The 22218-nt window shown below is 42.7% G+C and overlaps 1 protein-coding gene and 1 long non-coding RNA gene across 2 annotated transcripts in view; one reads left to right on the forward strand and one right to left on the reverse strand.

The window, feature by feature from the left end:
- Positions 1 to 4324: 4324 nt before the first annotated feature.
- The window catches only part of LOC146869427 (uncharacterized), a 66250-nt gene continuing 48356 nt past the window's right edge, over positions 4325 to 22218 (reverse strand). The window contains exons 2-3 of the long non-coding RNA XR_014981420.1: positions 5084 to 5182; positions 4325 to 4428 (exon numbers count right to left, since the gene is read on the reverse strand). This is a non-coding gene — a long non-coding RNA (uncharacterized LOC146869427). The remainder of the gene's footprint in view (positions 4429 to 5083; positions 5183 to 22218) is intronic.
- Positions 20088 to 22218, forward strand: part of LOC146869428 (natural cytotoxicity triggering receptor 3-like) — a 56103-nt gene continuing 53972 nt past the window's right edge. The window contains exon 1 of the mRNA XM_085653914.1: positions 20088 to 20284. Within this exon, the coding sequence (XP_085510040.1) occupies positions 20137 to 20284 (148 nt within the window). The 5' untranslated portion in view covers positions 20088 to 20136. The remainder of the gene's footprint in view (positions 20285 to 22218) is intronic.

Raw genomic sequence — 22218 nt, forward strand, 5'->3', positions numbered from 1 at the left:
TGCGGTTAGGATTTGATCTTAATGTGGGAGCTACATTTACTGTAAGGAAAGATGTTTGAGATTAATTCAAATAGTGCGGTGAGTTAGATATTTAATTTCCATTTATTACACTTTGATCCCCATGCAAGTTGCCGTAACATGCACTCTTTTACACAAAACATTTCTGGCTAATAAACTGTTAATAAAAGCAATCTTAGACGAAATAAGACACATTTGTTAAGCTATACCTTGCCTAACTTTGTAAATAGTCAAAAATATGAAAATTTGATAAGTTTTGGGGGAAAAAAAGTATTAAACCACAACTGATGTACAGTCAGTTCTAAAAAAAGATTAGCAAGTTGGCAAGATAGTGAAAATCTTTTTTTTGGGAGGTAATTGGGTAAATTTTGAAAAATGCGAATTAAGGTGTCGATTCGGATCCGTTAAAAATATTTTCCGTACGAATCGTACAAGTCCCGTACAAACTGGCAAGTACAATTCGTACGAATCGCATTGGGAAAATTCCCCGTCACGTCCTCGGGTCGGAAAAAGTATCCGACACGTCCCGGACAGTTTACGTACGAATCGGAAAACTGAAGTCCGAGCGCGCAAGTACGATCCGTCCCATCCGTCCAAATGTACAACCGTATGGAAAAAACACCGTACGGAGCGAACTTCAATAGCAACCATGGAGACGTCCAACCATGTGCCCGCATACGCGCCAAACGCCCCCCGTATGTACGTGCCGTACCCCCAGCCTCCCCGTATGTACGCGCCATACCCCCAGCCCCACCCCCGTATGTACCCGCCGTACCCCCAGCCCCCCCATATGTACGTGCCGTACACCCAGCCCCCCCGTATGTACGGTGCATCCCCCACCCCCATATGGACGGTGTGTACCCCCACCCCCGTATGGACGGTGCGTACCCCCACCCCCGTATGGACGGTGCGTACCCCCACCCCCGTATGGACGGTGCGTACCCCCACCCCATATGGACGGTGCGTACCCCCACCCCTGTATGGTGCTACACGCTGGGGGTCCGCACCGTCCATACGGGGGTGGGGGTACGCACTGTCCATACGGGGGTGGGGGTACGCACCGTCCATACGGGGATGGAGGGCGGGGGGATGCACCATACATACGGGGGGGCTGGGGGTACGGCACGTATATACGGGGGGCTGGGGGTACGGCGCGTATATATGGGGGGGCTGGGGGTACGGCGCGAACATACGGGGGGTCTGGGGGTACGTCGCGGACATGTAGGGATGGGGGTACGGCGCGTACCGGGCCCCTTTTTCCTCACGGATCACGGCGTGCTTAGCTTTTCCGGCACATTTTGGGTCCCGTAAAAATATTACCGTCCGAAGTGCTGTCGGTACGAATCGTACTTGCTGGTACGTAAAAAGCTGCCTAACTCCGTGCGAATGTCGTGTATGCGCTGTCCCGGATCACATTTGTATGTATTTTGCAGTCGGTCGGTGTTTTTTCCGATTCGTACGGAAATGGTGTTTCCGGACGAATCGTACTTGCATGTTTGTACGGTGTTTTTCCCGGGTACGAGTCGGACGGAGAAAACGCTCCGTCCGACGATTCGTACCCGGTTTTTCCAGGATCGGAATCGGCACCTAAATCTTTTGGAAGTTGAGTAAAACAGGCGATCAATTCACATGGATGAAAAGGTAGCTAGAAATGAAGAATATACGCAATACTTTCAAGGTAGTCAGACGTGCCCATTAAAGGAAATAGTTGCAATTTTGATTGGAGTCTTTCACTCATCTCTTTGCTACGTCTTGTCACTCGTGGATTTAGAGTACCTGAAAGTGACTGAGCCATCCTCATTTCTTGGAAACTTTGTTCTTTTTTTAAAATTTCCAAGAAATGAAAAAAGTTTGGATGACTCCTACCAATTGATTTATTAAACGAGTTATGCCATCATTCGATGGAATTGTTTGTCTTTGCACCTTCCTCTAAGCAAGTTAAGTAGCAGTTCCACCACTCAATGGGGAACCTTGGCTTCCTCCGGCAACCTGACCTGCTAAGATTACCAGGTTCCCTCAAAATAATTTAAAATAGGTGCCAATTTCTCTTCATTTGCTATAAAATAATCTGATTGAACAATTGCAGTGTAGAAGTCATCTACAAAATCAGGAGGAATAAAACACAAAGCTTTAAGTTTTTTGAGTTCATATTGTAGTTTGCTGTCTGACACATAATCCTCTACTAAGGATGTTTTCTGAATTTTTCTCCAATACGCCTGGGAAAAGTGCAAAAAACATCCTTGAGTTTGGGTTTCTGGATATAATTTAATAATAGTATTTATCATTTGTATCTCAAAATCAATAATTACTTTCCTAGGACTTTTGTTGAGAGTTTTGGTTTTTATAACTGATAAAAACTCAGTGTAAGTGGAAGATTGTCTGTCAGGCAGCAATCCAAATACTAAGAGGACAGTTGTGCTGTTAATATTGCCATGAATAATATACATTTGGTTAAAAGGATGGGGTGTGGACTTAAAAGTGCCATCCATCATCCAAATTTCAGTATTTTCAAAGGTGGCCAAATTACGTGTTGTAGAGAAGATTAGAAGACGTTTTTGTGGATTATTATTATCATGTAAAAGAAAAGTTTCATTAGTAAAAGTCACATTCAGTTCCGGGGGGATGTTAATATCGGAGAAGGTTTGTGGTTTTATTGCGTGTGGATTGATGGCCTGTTTTGTTCTTTGGATCATGCGCCTTAAATTGGGGATTGAGGGCATATTACTGGCAACATGCATGGGGATGTTTTGTGCAACTTCCCGTAAAACTAAGCCACAGGGTTCATTGGAGGTGGCAGCCAAAAATATAATCTGCTGTAGATTTTCCCTTACTTCTATCTCCATTGCAGAGGCAGAGTGATTATGCTCTGTGGACCTCTCCACTATGTCTCCCAGAGTAACCACTCTGCCTTTGCAATGTGATGAGAAATATTCTACGCACCTTCAATGACTCCTGGGCTCAGTTAAACGATCCTTACAGTGAATGTAGCCACCAAATTTCAATAATCTGTTACCCCACTTTGATTGTACGTAACTTGCTTGGCGACTTGAATTTTCAGTTGATGATCCTGTAAATAAAGGATGATAAATTAGTATACATTTTTTAAATATACAGGTGCTTTCTTTTACAGAAGATTTGTGGTACCTAAATTTATTTGCAAAAAAAAAGATTATTTCAAATTTTCAAATGGATGCAAGATAAAGTTAAAACAACTGATTTAAAACTGAAAACGGACACTAAAACATAACTGTTTTCACGCATATTCATTAACACACATGCATTTTAACGCGTGCGTTGTTACTACTAATAGTCTTCAACACGTATAAATTTACTAAGAGATACGTATCTTTTTAAAGAAAAAATTAAAAAAGGGGGGGTTGGGGGGGTCTCCCCCCCACCCCCCAAAAAAAATAGATAAAAAAATAAAAATCTGTTTCAGTTGCGATATGGAGGTAATTTGAAACGGAAAGACACTTCCACTTTATTACATGTGACGCAGGGAAGGGGTATTACATTAAAAAAACGAGCTGGAGAGGGGAGGGCGAATGTATTTGGAAAATTGTCTTTGGGGACATAGCTCTGCCCCTGAAGTGTGGTGTTAACTGTTAAACTACTGAAAAAATGTCATATGTGGAAAACGGTTATGCAATGGTGTCTTATCCAAGCCTACATGGGCAGGCATCGGAGATTACCTTTATCAAAAATATGCCTTTATCAAGTATGACTTATCAACAAAAAAGCGTTGTAAAGATATGCGAGGTAAAGGCATTTTCATGGTAAAGGTTATGCATGGAAATAGATTTCACGTTGCAACGAATGCGTGGTTAAGGTATAATTAAAAAAGGTGGGTTGGGGGGGGTTTCCCCCCCAAAACCAAAAAAAAATCATGACCTTCCAAAAGGGTCATGAAGTTGTGAAGTAAAGGCATGCGTTGTGACGGAATGCATATTACAACACTGGAATGTTTGGAGCTCCATTGTAGACAATGGAGTGCTCCAGGCTTCTAAGGGCCGGTAAAGGCACGCAAAGCAGCATTCCAATTTCTTACAAAAGCATTTGCTTAATTTGTTAGAACATTCTGCCCTCTAGTGGAAGAATGTTCTAATAGCCCTATAGCCGTTCGTAGCAGGGCTATACTGCTATTAAAGTTCCGCTGCTTTTGTTAAAGTCCCTCACCTTCGACGATGCAGCGGGCCTTTAATAGCCGGTACAATATCTGAGATAAACAAGAGTTAATTATAGAATTTTTTTACAGGTTAATTAAAATGTTTAGTATTGTACCTGAGGATTACATTTCTTTGTTCTTCTGTGGTGAAGTTTGATTCTCAAAGGTATTGATGGAATCGCTGCTTTACTTTGTAATCTCTTTTCAAATCTGATCGGATTTCTAGGTGTATGTTAAAGAGGTAGCTGCAATGACAAGTTTAAAAAAAAAAAGGTTAGAATAGTTTATTTAAAATAGTAGGTAAGTACACAGCGGAGTAGCAATAAAAAAATCTGGCCCCCAGACACTGACTAACACCCTACCTGAGGTAAGTAGCCTGTGGAGTAAGACTAGTTAATCTCGCCCCCAGACACTGACAAACACCCTCCGTGAGGTAAGTACGCAGCGGAGTAGCAATAAAAAATCTGGCCCCCAGACACTGACCAACACCCTCCCTGAGATAAGTAGCTGTTGGAGTAACAATAAAAATAATCTGGCCCACAGACATTGTCCAAAACCTACTTTGAGAAAAGTACCCAGTGATGTAACAATAAAAAAAATAACTGGCCCTCAGACACTGACTAACACCTTCCCTGAGGTAAGTAGCCGGCACAGTAAGACTAATCTGGCCCCCAGACACTGACCAACACCCTACCTGAGGTAAGTACCCAGCGGATTAACAATAAAAAAAAAATGGCCCACAGACACTGACCAACACCTTCCATGAGGTGAGTGGCTGGCGTATTAAGAGCAGTTAATCAGGAATAGAAAAATGAGCTCACAGAAAAAAAGTTCGATTTTTCCATTACTAGTAGTTTTAACAAATATTTAAGGCAAATAAAAATGTTGATTCATTTGTACCTGAAGATTCAATGATTTGTTCATTCATGCAAATGAAGCTTTAAGCAGATCTTCCTTCTACCAGTTGATGGATAATGGTAAAGGTTCTCAATGAGATATCTGGTTAGTAAAACAAAAACATAACATATTTTAAAATTTTTATTTAGATACATTTCATTTCTTTGATCTAACATATTTAGAAAGGTTAATCTATGTTGACCAACACCTTCCCTGAGGTAGAGTAAGACTATTTTATATGGCCCCCAGACACTGACCAATATCCTACCTGAGGTAAGAACCCGACGGAGTATCAATAAAAAAATAACTGGACCACAGACACTGACCAACAACTTCCCTGACGTAAGTACCCGGTGGAGTAACAATTAAAAAAAACTGGCCCACAGACACTGACCAACAACTTCCCTGACGTAAGTAGCCGGCAGAGTAACAAAAAAAAATTACTGGCCAACAGACACTGACCAACAACTTCCCTGATGTATACTCTTACTCAGCGAAAATATTTCAAGGAAACTGACATTTTAAAACATGCATACTTTTTCTTTCAAATTAATGACCAGATGAACTTGTCACTCTCCACAGATAATTTCTGAAAAGTATCATTAAAAAAATTAAAATTATTGTAAAACTTTAATGTTAATTTTATATGCTTGGATAGCAATGATTGTTTATTTAAACGTGTACTTACTTTAGACACTAGTTGGCAGTGACGGTCAAAATTAGAGTCTGCTTTCTCGAGTCGCACACAACAGTCTGAACTCTCTAGATGGCTGCAGACTAATGAACTTAAAATGGTGGACGGCCCTTTATATATCTTTTTAGAGGGTCAACGATAATTTTAAATAAAATAAGTATTAGAAACCACTTTAAACATCATTTAAGTATATGACTAAAAGTGTAATTTAAAATTATTTTTCAAATTTAATAAGTGACCTTCTTTGAAAAGATTTAGCGCCATCTTGCTTGGGGACCAGTGGAGGGTCATTGAAAGTGACAAAAGACAGACACTTATAAAATAACCACATCATATTTTTTAGCCAATCAATGTCATTGTGATGTTTTGTTCATTTTACGTGCTGAAGCGATTTGCATATTGAATGCGTGGTAGATTACTTCGTAGAGGAAAGCTGCGTGGTGAAGACACCTGTGAAGTAAAATTTGCGTGGTAATGCCATACTTGAATGCGAGGTAAGAACATATATTCGTGATGACCTGAGACCTGCGAAAGAAAGTAATCTTGAAGTGCATTGCCGCCAAACACAAAATGCCGGCACGCACTAACGACGCAGTACCGGATGGCTGTGGGCGGGTTGCTGCATCAGGCCTGGTTCTAGCGGGTGGGCCAGGTGGGCCAGGCCCACCCAAACAGGAGCTTTGGCCCTCGCAGTGAGGGCTTGAAGGCAGGCGCGCAATGCCATGGCGCTCAAAGGGCTTCAACCCCCTGTCGTGTGTGTGCGCCCGGGCCGAGACAGCTTCCCGGGCGCACACAGAGTTTTTGAGATTATCGCAGACCATTTACATGTTAACGAGGCTTTGTTTATTTTGTCACCCCTTCTTCTCCACATGGCGAAAGGCGACAAATCCTTTCTTTGACAGGGTAACCGTTGCCTACTGTCCTGCTGGGTGGCTATTTCGTTTCCTCTGCAGCGCAGGAGAAAATAAGTTTGTTTATTCCTACTCACCTCTTCTGACCCCTGCAGCAGTTTATCACATCAGGCTGTGACACAAAGTTTGACTAATGGAGTAGGTAAGAGAATGTGTTCCAATTTGTTTTTCTTTTCAAAATCTGCACAGGCCCAGCAGGGCACATACATCGTGTGTGCTTCATTTAAACAGTTTTTATCATTATCATGGCCGATGCAGGACAACAATAAGACAATAAAAGATGCCCAGATAACGCTGGTGATGAATGATCCTGCTGGAGAGCAATCATTTGTCTGTCAGTAGTTTTTAAATGCAGATGAACTGCATTTTATGTGGAAGCTCAGTGGGTTACTGCCTTTGTCACAGAGATCCTTTTGTTACTTGCAGTTCAGAAGTTACAATCCTAACATAGGACAGTGACCAATGAACTGGCACCAAAGAGCTGCAAACAAACATGAATGGTATAGTTAGAACTTGGCTTTTTTTGTTTTGTGATATAGGGGCAGATGTATCATTTTAGCAGTTTGCGAGACTTTAATAGTGATTTTTAGCGAATCGCTGTTAAGGACTCGCAAAATACTATGTAGATAGGAATTCCTTAATTGCAAATCGCAAATTGCGATTCGCAATTAAGGAATACCTTCCCATTCATTCCTATGGGCCTGGAGGCCGTTAGGAATGAATGGGAAGACATTGGCAATTTGCGAGTACACATTAGGTACTCGCAAATTGTGAATGCAATTTCAAGGGGGCAAGGGTCTCAAAAGGACACCCTGTAGCACCCCTGAAATATATATGCGTGCACATATGGTGCACATGCATGCCCTAAGGACATGTATGTGCGCCACATGGCACTTTGAAAAATGCATAAAAGTGCATTTTTCAAAGAAATCACAAATTGCCACCAACTTGAAGTTGGTGGTAATTTGTGATTTCTTACGGGTGCTTCCTGCATTGCGATTCCTTAAAGGCATTCGCAAAATAAGGAATCAGAAAATTTGCAATTCCCTATTTTGTGAGGGCCTTTTGGGATGATACATCCCAAAAGGCTTTTTCCCATTCGCAAACGGGCCGATTCTGAGAATCAGCCCGTTTGCGAACATAAAAAGGGCTTCATACATGTGGCCCATAGTTAGAACTTCCTCAGTCTTTCATTATTATAAGTATGTTTGGGCAGATATACATTTTTATCAGTAAAGCTGACCCCCAACCACTAGAGTACTCTTTAAATCCTGAGTTTGTGCTTCTCCAGACCAAACCACCAGTATGGATGACGTGATTCCTACACCCTGTAATCCTCATTGGCTTATGTGACATTCCCCGTAGACTGATTTACACACTTGTATGATTCGTTGTCTCTGTATAATGTGTGCGTGGTGTAAAGTACTGACACACTACACTGATATGAGTAGCGCTATACAACAAATGAAATGCATATGAAAGAGGGGCTACATAAAGATGAGGGGCACTGTTGGAGGGTGGCAGTGAGGGAATCCGAGGAAGAGGTCATGGAGTGGAGGGGGGAGCTAGGGAGAGATGAGGAGCTCTGGTGGAGGGTGGTAGTGAGGGAGTCTGAGGAGGAGGTCATGAGGGGGAGGGGCTCCAGAGAGATGAGAGGCACTGGTGGAGGGTGGCAGTGAGGGAATCCGAGGAGGAGGTCAATAGGGGGGCCATGGAAGGATGAGGGGCACTGGTGGAAGGTGGTAGTAAAGGTATTTACGGAGAAAGAGGTTATTGGTGCGGCGCCAAAAAAGACTTTCGCATCAGCGCTAAAGCCGGCCCTGTCATGGCCTTTCTGTTTTTGTTTATTTAATTAGCAGTCAGGTCATAAGAGCTACTGTGGAACATACTTTAAAGTGCGTGCTAATTATATTTACTTCTATATTCAATGTTTTAAGTTTGAAGGTGATTTTACTAATGTTTTTACCGGGAAAAATGAAAGTGGAGCCCGATATGGGGCTGGAGCCTAAGGTCAGCTGTGAGATAAGGTGCACTGGAGAGGAGTAGTGGATAATCAAGCCTGTAAGGGAGTGCGTTGCAGAGTCCGGGGTCAGGTGGAGGTAGTAATGAAGAGGGAGTCACTTGCCTGATACTCCCACCTCAGAAACCTCCTCTTCCCATCAAAGGAACATTACATGGAAAAAACACTTTTTGAGAGTGATAACTTTAGAAAGAGATTTGGAAAAGAGTGTGTTTTACTGGGCCTTGTAAGACTAAGAAACGATAAAGGAGGGCCCTGAAGCAGGCCTGCCTAGACATTTGTATTTGTATCGACATTTATAAAGCGCGCAGTAACCCCACGGGCTTCCTGGCGCTAAGATACTAGTAAGATGCTGGTGGGTAAGCAGTGTGGCAGAGCCAGTGATTATGCCCTAGGGAAGAGCCAGGTCTTGGCTTTCTTTCGAAACTTCAAGGGAAGGCTGTCCCAAAGGCGGGCAGCTGCCACGCCAAACGCTCATCCCCCCATTGTAGATCTCTTTATCCTCGGCATTTGACCAGGTTGGCTGAGGATGATCGTAAGCTGCGCGCCGGTGAGTACCACCTGAACATCCTCTGCTGAGGTTTAGGTCCAAGTCTATTTAGGGCTTCAAAGACAATGCACAAAGACTTGAACATTATCCTTTGGGTCACCGAAAGCCAATGCAGCTCCGCTAACGCCCGAGTTGTTGATGACCGGCGTGGTCTTGACAATGCAAGCTTCGCTGCTGCCGCCTGAATTCTCTGGAGCCTCATAATCAAGTAACTCGGGGACTCCAGTAGCAAGGCGGTACAATAATCCAGGCGGCTCAGGATAACACTCCTAACCACTGTAGCTCTGGCCTGGGAAGGTAGCAGTGGCAGCACCTTCCGGAGACCTCTGATAGGAGTGTAGCAGCTTCCAACCAGCCTATTGACATGGGATTCCAGATTCAGCTTATCATTGAAGCTAACTCCCAGATTGCGTACCGTACTCATGGGTACCAAGGGGGCATCTTTGGGGATAGGCCAGAAGTCATTCGATAAAACTGGCGGAACTCTGCCCACCCCACAGTGCAGAATCTCCGTTTTGTCGTTGTTAAACTGTAATGAGTTGTTTCTCAACCAACTCACCATTATGGAATGTTTGTTGGGAGTCATATATGCGACAAATCGAGCCCGCAGTGGCCCACCCAAATGCACCCTTGGCCCACCCAAATAAAATTTTCTGGAGCCTGGCCTGTGCTGCATACAGGCATCAAACAGCAGCTATGAGCAGCGAAGAAGGAAAGACGTAATAAAGGATTTCACTGCTCCACCGTGCGTCTCCAACAAAACGGTAAGATGCGCGAGCCAAATTTTAAAACAAAATGGAGCATGCGGGTAAACTGCCAATGTTGCTCCACTTGACCAGTCACAGTAATCATTACAAATATGATAAAATAAGGCATAGTGTTCGTTCGGCCCAAATTACATCAGAAGACTGTACAAATCCAATGAGCAGGCAACACACTGTATAAAAAGGTATGTCTCAATAGATGAGCCAAATTCCAAAATAAACTTGAGCAAAACAGTTTTACCTGCCTTCGTGCAGGTGAGGCAAATGGGCAGACAGCTCTGTTAGATTAGCCCAGTGTGTAGCGATTTCCGCTCCATTGCAGACAACAAATAAGCTTGTAGACACCGAACCTGTAAATCCTTGAAGAGACACACAGTCAACAAAACTTCCTCTGAATAGCTTCCAGATGCAGGTTCCCAGAAGCATGAAAACTCATAGAACAGGTATCTCCCTTCTTGCTCACACATCCAGATGACAATGCAGGTTGACAGGCTTGCTGAGCTGTTGACATTCTTGCTGTTTATGTACAACAAATGGGTGCAGCATAACACTCAGATCAAATGTCCTTGAACATCTCAAGGTGCGCAGCGTTCGAATTAGAGATGACTTGTAAAATGTCAAAAATTATGATGCTTACTTCCCTTGAAGGTCCAGTTCTTGTAGATGTGTCCAGAAGAAACAGAGTACAGCACGCTTGGGCTGGCGCTGTCCGATATAATGGACACTGGTGGGGCTGCAAGGCGAGCTGTTCCAGTTTCTTTTGTTTCCTTTGTGGCTCCTTAGTTTTCAAAACACCCTCTTGAATGACAACTTTCGCTGTATGTATGGTAACCCTGGGCGTAGTGGGCGTAGTGGGGCTACGTGGAGCATCGCGTAGTGTGGCCAAATCTATGCACACTCGCACACTCCGCGTAGCCCCACTATGCACCGCCCGCCCTCATTTTAAAATAACTTAAAGTATTTAAAAGTAAGAAAATATCTTATCTGAGGTGCGGCGTCCCGGGGCTCCCTCTTCCTCCTTCAGCGGCAACTTCTTCCTCACAAATGCGCATGCGCGGGCGCCCGCGCATGCGTATTTCTCTCAAGAAATGCACGGGCGTCCGCGCATGCGCATTTGTGAGGAAGAAGTTGCCACTGAAGGAGGAAGAGGGAGCCCCAGGATGCCGCACCTCAGGTAATACATTTTCTTACTTTTAAATACTTTAAGTTATTTTAAAGTGTGGGTGGGCGGGAGGCGGGTGGCGGGCAACTCTGCTCCACCGTGGCGTGTGCGTAGCGCTGCCTGCAGGCAGCACTACGCACACTCCGTGGGCGGAGCGGAGCACTACGCCCACCATTAATGTCTGGCCTCTTGTGACCCATTCTTTTTGCATTTTTTGTGTCTCTTGTCTGCGCATGTAGACTGTGAAGCTTCTTCCCAACATGTTGTAAATGTCATCTTCAGCTTCCTTCAGACCAACTGTAGAGCGTGAGCAAGTCTCCAACTCGTCGCCAAAAATAATGTAATAGCGCAGTTCACGCTGGTAAGATGTTGATTAAGTGGGTTTATTGAAGTAGATCCTAATGTACAGTAGATCCAATACAGCAGCCCCACCAGGAGCAGCCTGCCTGCTGCTCAGCCCATCCACCAACTGTCACCACTCACACCATTCACCCAGGCATCCCACTCATGGCCCACACACCAACATTCCACACAGAACACTCACACTGGCTGAGCAGCGTGGAACATGATAACAGAGAACATTATAACAACATGAAGATACTACAGACAGTTTTAAATGTTCCTTCCTCTCCACCGCCCCAATCCCAGAGGAAGTGAGGCTGTCATCAAATATCACCATGAAATGTCGCCATATTATTAAGTTAAACTTTGAGGTGAGTGAGCCACTTAAAGCTCGAGCCAGACTTGAGCCTGAAGTGTGGCTCTGGCTCTGCTCCAGGTCCCATTGGAACATCAAGCCCATAACGAGCCGAGCTTTAATGTGGCTTCTGCCTGCACCCTCGCTCTACCTTCATCCACAAAAGTTAGAAACAAAGCATTACCATTTGAGTTAAAAAGGAGAGATTAATCAATACCCATTTAGTAGGTGATCTGTTCAAAGTGGTACCAGAAAACCTGGATTAATCGTGGCTTCCTCGCTTAACCAAAGTGTGTGATCTAAGGCAAATATTTTATTTTACCCATCCCTTTTTTCACTGTCACATATATAAAAGCACCTTTAAATACTTAAGTCCAGAATACCAGCTGTAGAAAAACCTATTGTGTTTGACTTAATAGGCTATTATCAATGATATTGGTTATACAATTTAGATGGCAAATGTTTTCCATACTCGGCTCTAAAGGCCAAGCCAAGCCCTTTGGCTCGGGCTTAGATTGCCCTGGTAATTTGTTGGCTCGTCCACCTTTACTTCAACTATGAGCTGTGGGCCGTTAATGGGGAGCAGCCATCTTCTATAGGGACCCTTCTTGCTGTACATTATCACCTCACTGCTCTTCCTCATCACAGTCCCTAACCTATGAGGATGAAACATGTCAAAGAAACAGATACCTGTGCCAGCTCTTCACACTGTAGGTGTGTTTTCTGTTTGCCTGGAGCAAAATCAGTATAGATTCTGCACTGAATAAATCTGTTTCTTTCTTTTTTTCATTTTTTTTACTTTTTTGGTTTACTTGGAGTCAACTTTGGTAGGGGGATTTGCTTCTGTTCATTCACTTATGAACTTCAATATGATTTCTTTAATATTTGTTATTATTTGTTTATCTTCTGCAACATGCTTCATTTGTTAAGTAATTAGTGCCAGGGCCCAAGATAATACACAGATGGCCACTGCAGATTGTAGTACCCACAGTCCCTTCCAACACTGCCAAATTCCAAAACTAGCCACACCTGTCCTACATATGTGGCAATTTGGTCTACACTGACCCAAAGTTTTAAGACTGGTATTACTATTTCTGTAATGGTATATTGCAATGGTTCTTAACCTTTGCATTCTGTGGTCCCCCACTTCAACATTACTTAACACTGAATCATTATTGGAATCCAAAGATCCCCACTGGGTTATTACTGGATGCTGGGGATCTCAGCCTAAACAATTTAGATGATTTGAACCGCAAAATTATACACAAAAATTGATACAAGCATTCGCCAAACAAATACACAAATGATTAAATATATTATATAATTCACAAATATATTTTAAAAAGGAACATTTTAATGGGAGGAAAGGGAACTTTTCTAAATTCAATGAGGCCACCCATTATCCATATTATATTCTGTCTGATGACCTGGAGTGCTCCCATGGACCAATGTGAGAATACCAATTTAATTTTAGCCTCGAATTTCAAATTCCATCACGTTTGCAGAACTATTTTAAATTTTAAATTTTGGTTCTTTATTTATAAACAATTTATCAATTTGTAAATTGCATTTAATTTTTCAAGCAGTTGTGAATCCCCTGTGCAGGCGTTGAAGACCTCCAGTGTCCCCTGTGTAGGATTTGCAGACCTCCAGGGTCCCCAGACCACAGGTTAAGAACCACTAGTATATTGAATTATTAAATACTTTGCTCTTATGTGGTGGACTGTCATAAATATGTGCCAATGTTATGAAATAAGTGCCGCTGCCGAGCCGCAGCAAACACTGGCACAAATTAAACAGTGATGCCCTTCAAGAGCCTGATTACAAGTTGGATGCAATAATTGTTCTCATGCTTTTTAAAAAAAATAGACTGACAGTGCCACCATGTGGTGGACTGTCATAACTATGTGCCAATGTTATGAAATAAGTGCTGCTGCTGAGCAGCAGCAAACACTGGCACAAATCAAGCAGTGATGCCCTTCAAGAGCCTGATTACAAGTTGGATGCAATAATTTGCCCGTGCTCTGAGTTTTTAGGGAATAACATGCAGATATTGGTGCTTACCACACTCAAGTCAGCACGGTAAAGTATAAAGTGTGCACTTTTCCTCTTTTAAATTCTAGCAGGATTGACCTATTGAAATCTAATGACTATTCGGGTCTAAATCCAAATCTATTAATTGCAGCAAATATCACACAAATTGGCATTCAGGGGTCCTTTCTTGAGATTATCCCTTTTTCTAGGGGATCATGTGGGGGGTGCAGATGAAGGGCCGCTTTAGGCCAACCCTTTTTTATGGTTTACAAGTCTCCACTTGTTTAATCCTCCTCATAGCCCCTCCTTCCTTTTTTGGTAACATCCCTTTTACAGGGGAAGCGGCGTTTACTTCGCATGCGTTACTACGCATGCCGTTACTACGTGGTCATTAGTACGACCGCTTTGTTACTTAGCATACCTTTACTTCGCAATTCGGAAGTACGAATTGCAGTAAGGGGGGGAAGGTGTTGGATTTAAAATCCAACACCTTCCCTAGTGTCCGCATAGACTGGAGTTGGAATAGTAAATGATACTATTCCAACATCCAGCACCCCCTTACTGCAATTCGTACTTCCGAATTGCGAAGTAAAGGTATGCTAAGTAAAAACGCGGTCGTACTAACGACAGCGTAGTAACGGCATGCGAAGAAAACGCATGCGAAGTAAAGTTATATATTCCTTTTACAGGGCTTAGAGGGGAAAGCTTCATTTTGTGTCGCAGAATACACACCCATCCCCGTCCCCGCCGCCCACTACCACCCCACCTTGGGTGTTGGAGTAGGCAGCAATTGTTTATATCATGACTTGATGAAGTTGCATGTTGCCCTCTCCACTTTTTGTTCAATACTCTTTGCAGTGGCCGAGCCAATCTGACACGCCCTGTCCGAGATGTGGTACCAGGAAATTAAATCTCATGGATGTGCAACGCAGCCCCGCAAAGTACCAAACTGAAAACTTGGCAGCTATGGCAACGGGTTACATGGCTGTGACCCTCAGCACGCGCCATTGGGTCCTATAATGAGAGCTATTTCAGCTGTACTTGTGATAGTTATTCTCCAGCTTGGGTTCATCTTATGTGTCTTTCTTTTACCTTTATTATTTTAAAAGTTGTTCAGTTCTTCTACAACCTGTGAAAATGTGCTGTGGCCTTTCAGGACTCTGAGCAAAAATGCTATAGAGCTTTGTTGTAGAGTTGAGTGACTAGAGTAGAGTGAGTGTGTCTGAGGCTACCTTGGCATGATAGTATTTGAGGATTGTCCTCTCATGACCTGAGGCCCTTGTGGCCTCATGGATAAGGTGTTTGATTGTTGATGAGAAGATTCTGGGTTCCAGTACCTTTGATGTCCTGTTTGTTTGTCAACTTCTAGCTCTGTGTATTGGACATGCTAGAATGCTCTGATTAATGTCCAATTTACTGAAAGGGTCATTTCAAGGTCTGTGACATTGCATTAAACCTCCCTGTGATATTTCTTGCTGGGTCACCTTCTTACTGTACCAGCTGTGGTACATTTCCCTTGTCATTAGGGGCCAGGAATGGCTTGGTACTCCTGGGGTATGTGCTTTTCTCTATTTACTTTTCCTGTCTCCCCATAATACTCTTTCTTTCGATAAATTGCACATTAGCCTTCAAGGTAGGGAGCCAGCTGCTGAAATATGTGTGGGACCACCCAATCACAGGCTACGTTCCCAGCTAGTTCTCTCTGTAACAAAACACAACTGGTTCAGAGAGGACCTGGCTTGGCTGTTTGGGCTGCACTGTATTCATTGAAACAGAATCAGGATTGACTAGTATATGTCTGGGTCTAATATGAGATGGTACAAAGGGCAACAAAAACGATGGACTGGGATGGTGCCCAAGTAATTACCAGTAGCTGTGATTAATTCAAGCATTCCAGCCATCACTTTTTTAATATTCTTCAATTTAAAGCCCTAAGGGACGCTAATGCCCAGACATGGGTCCCATGCTGACTCTGCACCTGAAGCTAAGCTACACCTTACTGAAGAAGCCAACATAGGCAGACACTTTTCCTGGCTTGCTTGCAATCTAAGAGAACCTGATTTGACACTTCAGGCTGGACTGTTCCTATTGGAGCAAGACCAAGGCTGATTTGCATATGACTGGTTCTATTCTAAGGTGGGATTGTACGCAAAAAAGCAATAGACTTGGATGCAGCCCAAGTAATTACCAGTGGCTGAAGTTAATTCAAACATTCCATCCATCACTTCTGTATTTTTCATTGTAATGCAGTGGTGCAGCTGGTAATCCAAGATGTGGGTGCCATGCAGACTTTGCTACTCGAACCAGTTACACCAGAGTGAAGATCCCCAGATAGGCCCTTGCCAATCTTAGGGTGCTCCTGTTCCATTTCAGAGAGGATCTGGTTTAGCAATTCCTGGAGCAGAACCAGGCCAGATGTGTGTATGGCTTGGTGTAATCATAGGTGGCATAGTGAACAAAAACAAAATTGAACTGGGATGCACCCCAAGTAATTACAGGTGGCTAAAATTAATTCAAGCATTCATTTCATCAATGTTTTGCATTCTTTGTAGTTACTCTCTGAGGTGAATGGATATGCCCTGCCATGGGTCCTGTGCTCACGGTGCCACTGGAACTGAGTTACACCCATCTGAAGAGGCCCAAATAGACTGAAACATGCTTTCCCCATCATCCTAAGCAGTTCATCAATTTTCGGCAATGGGTGTTGATCCGACCAGGTGCCAGTATTCATGTCACATAGTTCAACACAAAGTGTTATTCCCAGCCGACCTGATTTGTTGTCCAAAACAACGGGAGCAAGCCACTCTGAAGCCTCGGTAAGCGTTATTATCCCTTTCTCAGTCAACGTATTCAATTCCTTCTTCAAGGAATTTCTCTTGAGTAGTAGTCTAGGGCAAACTTTAGGCACACGGCCTCTTGTTCTTCCCTGCCATCCACCACAAATGAATCAGAAAGGTTAGTGTAAAAGACCAGGATGGCTGATGACTGGCAATGTTTTACAGGTGCAGCAGTGCTAACAGACAGAGCTTGGTTCAGCAGAATCAGATTGGTGGTGTCAGGCTGCCGCAGCACAGCAGGCAAAAATAACTCTTATCAAGTGACATAAATAGATAAAACTTGGATAAAGTATGTGGAAAAACAAAACTTTTTGTATTTATTCCACATACAAAACACCACCTTACAGACACTCAAAATGGGAAACTAACTCTCACAATTGATTTTGCTTAAGGCAAAACCACAACCTTCTGACTGGGAATAGTGCTGGAAGAAACTTTCCAGCGGGACAGGGAGAAGGAAGGTGAGAGACCAGAAGAAGGGAAAGTAAAATATACATGATGTAACATTGCAACAAGACTCTGTTGTAGTTACGTACTAATGTAATATACTGAAATCTTCTTCTAAGAAATGTGGAGGATATTCTGAATAACTATTTTTTTACTGTGGCATTTGTTTGATTATTTTAAAATGAGAAAACTTAAAGTCTGCTTTGTTGTCTATTGATTGTCTTCTCTTTGATGTCTCAGCAATTTTGAGTTTCTGAAATGAAGCTGTTTTACATGGACTTTGACTGAGGCATACCCTTTTGATATCACAGGTCAAGTACTTAGCCATGGCCCTTCTGTGCCTGCTGTTTATTTAAATGTTGTATTCTTAGTTATTTATAGAGTATTGACCTAACCACAAAGGCAATGGATGCTTTACACAGAACCAAACAACAATTCATTCAACGTGTAGCAGATAAGAGACCATAAGAAGTATAAAGACAAACACATATAGGTGTCCAGAAAATGAAGGGCTCGATTCACAAAAGTAATCTGAGACAAAATCCTAACTTTACGACTTTCGGTATCACAGAAGGCATTTAGGAGTAGTAAAGTTAGGATTTTGTCTCAGTTTGTCTTAAGTTTAACTGAAGACCAAAACTTAAGTTTAACTGAGGCAAAATCCTAACTTTAGTACTCCTAAATTATTTCTGTGAATACTGAAAGTCGTAAAGTCAGGATTTTGTCTCAGATTACTTTTGTGAATCGGGCCCGAAGTGTTTTGGTTTTTGTCTTCGGCCATCAAACAATTTCTCACTGATTATCAAAGCCCTTAACCATCAAGACCAGTTGATACAGCCTTGCTGTTGCTTGGCACTTCCTGGTCAAGCTAGAGTTGGGGATGTTTCTCTGTTTGCCATATTAGGTGTATGAATGTCCCCTTTATAAGATGCTGGCCCCATGGTTTTGTAAACGAGCACTGACTATGAGTCCTATTACGAATAGCCTCTTTTGGATGCGATATTTACAACGCCCAATATAAATCTGAACTCGTGTTCGGAATTTATCAGTGTCAATATTTATCACCTATTCTGAATTTTTTGAGGAATAACGTGGATTTTGGTGTTTACTGCAGAGAAATGCACATATTCTGCTACATGCTGCACCTTTTTCCCCTGTAAAGGTCTGGCTGGTTTGAGTGCAAACATGTAGTGAACGGGACAAGTTTTGCATGCCGTTGGCCAAGGATCACAATTTAATGTACCCCCTGCATTCAAATTCTAAGAGTTCAACTGGAATGCTTTTCATCTCAAAGCAATTAGACCCTACAACAGCACAAAGCTGACACAAAACATGTAGACATAGGGAATTGTGCTAGGATGCTGTCTCTAATTCTCTCTGACCTGTTTGCATCTATATGTCTGTGCATGAGCATTCTTGCATTTGTATATGCTGTGGGGTCGGGAGTTTCTATTCGGCCTGAATCTCAGGTATTTGAGCATGTGGGGACTTCATACTTCTGCCATAGGATGTATCTGCTCAACTCTCATTTCAGAAGCTTTCCTTTGAGTCTTTTTTGCTGTTTATTGATCCTTTCTATGCTCAAATGATGCTTTTTTTCCAGTTCCAGCCCCTTCCTGTGGGCTTAGTGCCTAGAATGCTTACTCGCTGAGGGTCAATAAATGTGGAGTATTTTGTGGACGATGTCATGGGCCAGCCATGTGTCCTTCTTTTCCTGTGATTCTGTCACTAATGAGGCTTGGCATAGATGGGCAATTAAATATAGGGGTCATGTGACAGACTGGAGGCAGTGGGATCTGAAGAGGCTGAGAACTCAGGTCCGCTGACTCGCTCTACCCTCACTTCCTGTCCATGGGTGTACACTTCCGGGGCATTAGGGCTACAGTCGTATTTCATAACATCCTCGACACTCAGCCTTTGCCTGGCTCGATGGTGTGAGTTGTTTGTGAGTCTTTGCATCCATTATCTGAAACTCATGTTTATTATTTTCTTCCCTCTGGGTTCACTTCGGTTAGAATTCGCTACTCACCTCTTGACCTCTCTCTGCCCTACATCCGGTTCAGTGAGCTCCAGTTCAGCCAACACTGAAGCAGTCTGTCCTGTCCATCCCTTTGCCTTTGACGAATTCATTTCAAAGAGTGACTTCCTCTGCAGTGTCCCTCTCTCTCACTGCCCTTGCTTGTCTCCCCCGATTCCTGCCACCTGTGGGCACAATATCCTTCTCACCTGAACAGGTGTTCAGGGATGGCATCTGAACATCCGAACGTGGCAGATTCTTGTTTTGACTGATGCATAGTCAAAAGACCGATGACTGATCTCAAATTAAGTTGATCACTCGAATAAGCAATGACAATGTACTCTCGTGGACAGTCTGGTTAATTCTGACTGAACACCCTAGGGCCCGACCACATACCTTTACAACAACGCACCCCCATACAGATTGACACTGTTATGCCCAGTTTGAGATTTTAACTGCAGTACTACAAGTTCTATTTTAATCTGGCAAATGTATTCAGGAAACAATATGTTTCTCCTCTTGTTTCATCCTCAAAGCCTGGGGCAGAGCTTGGCCCACCATGCCCTTTACCTCTGCTTCAACCAATGCATACCAGCTGAAGACAAATAACCAAATTGCTAAAACAATTTGGTAATCTGTACCCACAATCTTTCTACCTTGTGTGGGTGCAAATGGACATATTTTATTAATTCTCAAGGGTTTCAAAGACCACTCCTAAAAACAATGTAGATTCAGGTTGCGAAAGATCAAAGAGGCGTTTGGTGTTCTTACTACAGCCAAAACACAGGATGTGTGTAACCCTTCCTCTCACAAAGCAGCCACGCAAACCTGTGGCTAATCAAGTGACCTCATTAGCAGGTGTACAATCCCCTCTCAGTACCCCTCAGCCAACTCCCACAACACGTTTCTGCTCTCCTCTTACAATGGTGAGCCTTCACCGTGCTGAAGGACGCACCAGCGCGATCATGACCTGTGCGCAGTACCCCATGGGTTCGCACGCGCACTGCCCAGCATGGGGTCCTTCGAAGAAGCTTCTGTTTATGAAGGTCCTATCCTGCCTGCTTCTCTCTGGTGAGTATCATTTATTTATTTAGTTAGTAATTTATTGGTGACTTGTAAGGTGCCGCGTGATGGCTGCAGTCCGTTGCATGGTGAGTGGACTTTACAGCGACATTCTATCCGCCTTCTCTTACAACAAGATACTTTAATGGGGGCTTAAACGAGGTGTGCTTATTTGTGCTAGCAGGAACCATCAATAGTACTTTCCATTTTATTTCAGGAAGTCTGAAACTGAAGAATATCCCTTTTGAGCCCTGTGCTGACTGCAGTGAGTTTATCACTAATGTAACCTGAAGTAAAAATGCAAGGAAGCTGAAAAGTGACAATATGGACTTATCAGAAGTTCTGCTTCACCTGTCTGCTAATTTATACTACTGCAGAAGTGGGGACCCCCTCTCTACAGAAAGATTAGTTAAGGCGAGGGAGAAGAGGGGAGAAGCCAAACAATCAGTAAAAAGGCTCCCTCAAGGCTTATATTTCTTTTATTGTGAGACTAAGTTCAACTTGGGCTCAACAACCAGTTCAATCATTTCACTAAACTAACATAATTGATTTTTCATCATTATTTATCTAGTTTCTTTATATATTTCATTGCAGTTCATTTTCTTTCTTATTTCGGCTTAAAAACCTTTTTTTGGATATATATGTCAATAAAAGTCGACAATGTTTCCACAAAGAATTTAACGGTGCATACAAAATGCTGTCGAATACAGAAACCCCAGAAAACAACTACATATATTAAATACCAAAACAATAGACAAAACTCATCCAAACACATACAAACTCATACCACATTCACACAGAACACATTTGAGGAAAGGGGAGACTACAGGGAACAAAGTCTCCACGACCAAGTATGATGCATATGTGCAACAGGAACTGAGCATTAGGTCGAAGCGCGTTTCGGTGGCTTGCGAAGAGTAGTACGACCACCTTCTTCAGGACCTTTCCAGTTACCCACAAAATCAAACAACAACCAGGGGACCTAAGAAGCATAAATAACAAGTATTATGAGCCCATATTTACAGGTTTCCTAATCTATTGGACCAAGATTCACAAAAGTATTGAGTTATTTACACAGACCAGAAAGTAATACCTATTAATACCCACACCACAGAAGAGTGTGACTTCCCATACTTACCAGGGGGGTGTTGTAAGTACATGACGTGTTATTTTCAGGTAAAAAGTTATCAGAAAGGGGGAGAACGTAGAACACCCAGAAGGGCAAGAAGTTGTAGTCACCTGAGTTCCAGAGAGTAAAGCCTAAGATATTTTAGCCCAGAGAGAAGAAAAGAACATAGCAAGTGATAGTTTTCTATTTTGCCATACATGTGTGATATTACTGTTTCAGAAGCGTGCCTGCTCGTACTTACAAGGGGACTAGTCAAAGGACTGCTGGCAGGATTAAGCAACCGCGTCTTATAAAGGTGAAAGATCTGTATGGAGAGGATGTAACAAAACCATTAAAGCTAGAAAGTAATATTAAGGGCTATAGTGTCAGCAAAATGTGTGTGGCTACTTACGCCTCACCTAAAGTATTGTCATAGAGTGTTCGACCGATAAGAGAAATCGGTTTCTTCAAAGACAACGTCCCAAAGTGGACTTTGATTTCTAAACAGAAAGATTTTTTTATTAATGTACGTGCTTTCGTCAGTCTCCCTAAGCGAAATAGATGCTAAGAAGCTGAGGATAGTATACAGATGACAAAGGTGTACGCACCTAATTTAGTAGAATGAGACGCATATAGGAATCCTCTTTTTTCCACAACTATGTAGTTACAAATGGTATAAGGTGCCACTGTTATCCACTGTAAGGTGGTATCCTCCTACCAAAGAATGTATGATATAAATCTATGGAATAAAAAGAACCTATAACTAAAAATTGTAACAAAATAGGTACAAAAAAATTACAAAAAATAAAAATAAATAAAATAGGTACACAAATAA

This window comes from Triturus cristatus, chromosome 1_1, assembly GCF_964204655.1.
Source record: "Triturus cristatus chromosome 1_1, aTriCri1.1, whole genome shotgun sequence".
Lineage (NCBI taxonomy): Eukaryota > Metazoa > Chordata > Amphibia > Caudata > Salamandridae > Triturus > Triturus cristatus.